At 41.6% G+C, this 3,197-nt stretch overlaps 1 protein-coding gene across 1 annotated transcript in view; it reads left to right on the top strand.

Annotated features, from left to right (window-relative positions):
- LOC106109108 (serine/threonine-protein kinase NLK) overlaps positions 1-2,828 on the top strand; it is a gene marked incomplete at its 5' end in the record, with an annotated part of 82,676 nt that extends 79,848 nt beyond the window's left edge. Inside the window, 3 exons of the mRNA XM_013290511.1 lie at positions 46-171; positions 932-1,060; positions 2,221-2,828. Of these exons, the coding sequence (XP_013145965.1) occupies positions 46-171; positions 932-1,028 (223 nt within the window). The remainder of the gene's footprint in view (positions 1-45; positions 172-931; positions 1,061-2,220) is intronic.
- Positions 2,829-3,197: the final 369 nt, after the last annotated feature.

The raw sequence follows: 3,197 nt of genomic DNA, 5'->3' as shown, positions 1-3,197 counted from the left end.
AGTTTTAATCCAACACATCTTAGTAACAATAACGTAGTGTATAAGTAACAACAACGAAACGGTAAATCGGTCCGCAGAGGAAATTCACAAGTTCATAGCGGAGCAACTGCAGACGTCGCGGGTCCCTCTGTGCATCAACCCGCAGTCGGCGGCGTTCAAGAGCTTCGCAAGGTAAGGCGCCGCCACCAACAACCGCAACCAACAACCAACCGACACTAGGTGATTTCTTTGCGATACGTAACTAACACGCTCTGCTACAACGACCACCCGCACCCATGTCTGGGCCACGCCCCGACCCCTCCCGACCACGTGCAGGCAACATTGCCACCGACACGTGTCGACTGTCAAACTGACATTTGCTACCTACGTCTATGACGTACTGGTTTTGTAATGATTCGTAATTCAGTGACTGTTGTCTCTTTGTTACCTTCACGTGTGACGATAATAAATCAGAAGATGCATACGGTCATCACAACTCGGTGTGTCACGGTGCGAACTGTTTAGTGTGTGCACGTCGGTGTCACGGCCACGTGCCTTGTGCTGTGTACGGTGTCGTACAACCCGACACCACCATGCGCAAGCAATATGGTGGTCGCAGAAGTTAGCCTATGTCGAATACCTTACACCGACTTCCCATCTCTCCCATCCCAACCCCGCCTAAAGTAGTTGAGTTTTGTAGGTATTATACGCCCTAATTATTTTTTAGCGACACAATAACTTTACGCGCCTACGGGTCGATTTTGCGAGAGCCCGATTTGTGCATGGATTTTGCGATTTTCTAATCGAAACCCTTTACGCTAAATAACATTTCGCTCCCGCACAGAACCGTCGCATCCCAGCAAAGTCAACCCTATTGAAATGGAGCTTTCGACGCTTCAAAAAAGTTAGTCGATAATAACGTTATGCTTTTTTTTCTGTGTGTTTGCGGCAGTTCTAGAGCGAGCTCGAAAGCAAAAGTTTGTTCCCCTTTCAAGACGGCGGCAAAAATACTACTTCTGTCGCCAGTGATATTTCTGTGCGCCGCGTAACGCGCGCGGCGGCGATAGCGTAACGAGCCCCAGTAAGCCCGCACGCAGCCTGACTACTCACTGTGCACTCGCGGACGCCGTTCGACAAGCCACCACTATCTGTGCGACTGTCGCATAATAATTCTGCCCTCCAGAGATAAAACGATTTTAATATAAACTGAAGTTATAAGACCTCACCTTAACTCGCATATAAAATAGTCAGCAGTTTTAATCTAATTTTGCTCAAGTGAAATGCAGTTAGCGTTGACTTTGCGAACGGCTTTAGTGTTATTTCAAAAGGGTTGATCGTTCCGTTCCGTCTCGCGGCGGTTCGTTTGCATTGCATGCCTCACCGATCCACCATTTATTACGAGTTCGACTGTTTGAGTTTATTTCTTTCAATATTCATGGCAATCACGTATGTCACAAAACGCATGCGACGTTAGCCATTTAAAAAATTGCATGATCACGGGTGTTCTTTTTACTTGTGTGTTTTACAAATCTTGTCCTTGTCATATTTTTTAATTGGTAACATTTAGATTCTTTCGGTTGTTTTAAATCTATATTGCAGTAAAATCGCAAATTAAATTATTCCTTAAATATTCACTTCGAATTCACTAAACAAAATAATATTGAGTTTGAATTGATTGAAATATCTTGTGGGCCGTAATGTTATTGTCTATCATTAACACTGTTTTCCAAATTTGAATCTTATGGTTATAGCCACATGATTTATATTTCGAAAACAGTCGTTACGTATCCTTTTTATGTTTGTTTTTGCGTAGTGCATGCGTAGACTCTACAGCGAGCACAGTGCCGAGTACTTGGTTGTGGTGATTATTTTTAATCTGTTATTTCTCTTTACGTAGCTATTGGTCAGTAGAGTTTGGATTTGTGATGCAGTTTTACCGTATCAAATCTCTTTTATTATCGTAGATAAATTGCCATTTGAAAATTTCTGATTAAAAACGATTGCAATATGCATGGTCTTTTTGGTTCGTTCGCTCGACTTCGGATACAAGATAGAGATTCGTAGTGATTTACTTTAACATTTCGAAATGTTTGAATTGTTTATTATGTCCAGAATTGTGAGCATAAAACGGCTGAGTGAGTCCGAAATCGAGTGAGAACCAGCGTGGGCGTGGGCGTGGGTGTGGGTAGCGTAGTGGCGACTGGCGACTGGACTGACCCGGTTGACACTTGCACGTTGCAGCTCGACAGTGGCGCACCCCTCCGAGTTGCCGCCCTCGCCGCACCAGTGGGAATGACGCGAGTCCAAGCGCGCCCCCGACAAGCGACGCGCCGACTACACCGACACGCGATAACCAACCTTATGTTTAACGTTATTAAGACACTTTTACAGTGATTGGACCTGTTTTAAATGCAGTTGCTTTTAACATAATTTAATAACAATCGTGACGTATCTAGTTCTTTAGTATTGTCCAATCACTAAGTATTTTATATGTTTCTTACTTTATTTGTGAAGATGAGTCTAGGATAAAAATTTTTAGTTTTCTTTTAATCTCATTAGAACAAATTTATTTCAATTGTAAAGTTTACTTTCGTTTTCTTTATTTAATTTGACTAGACTTGTCTATATACAAAAAGCCGCACCATACCTCATTAATGTGACTTCCAATCTAACGAACACCAATTTACATTGCATATAATACGAACAGACTAGTTTTAATGCTAACTTAGTATAGTTACGGAGATAAATTGCTTCGTGTGACGTCACTACCAAATATATTTTGTCCTATGTCTTTCTGATAGTATAGCATTATGCCAAGTATAGATGTAGACAGATTCCCTGTGAATATAGCTAAAGGAATCGGCGACAAAGCAGTAGTTGTAATTGTATGCAATAATATGCTTTATACAACGAAATGTAGGGGTGAGAATGGCAAGCGCCGCTGGTGATCTGGTAATTGTGAGTGTGAGCATTATTTGTAATAGGCTCTGGGGGGTAGGGGGGGCTTCACTTAGGTTAATACATTTATAAAGGCGATTCCCTTTTATATGCACTTGTATGAGAAGTGTATGAGTGTGCACCTCATTTGTTTCGTATAAAATTTGCAAGAAATGTATTGCAATATTATTATTAATATGTGATTGTCTTTTTTAAACTGTTTACTTTCTTAATTTCCATGTGTTCTGTGTTATTGTTTAATGCCGCGCGCAAACGTCGGC

Source organism: Papilio polytes, unplaced genomic scaffold (assembly GCF_000836215.1).
Source record: "Papilio polytes unplaced genomic scaffold, Ppol_1.0 DF821289.1, whole genome shotgun sequence".
NCBI classification, from domain to species: Eukaryota; Metazoa; Arthropoda; class Insecta; order Lepidoptera; family Papilionidae; genus Papilio; species Papilio polytes.
Note: the sequence above shows the minus strand (reverse complement) of the source record. Positions and strands in the feature narration are given on the sequence as shown.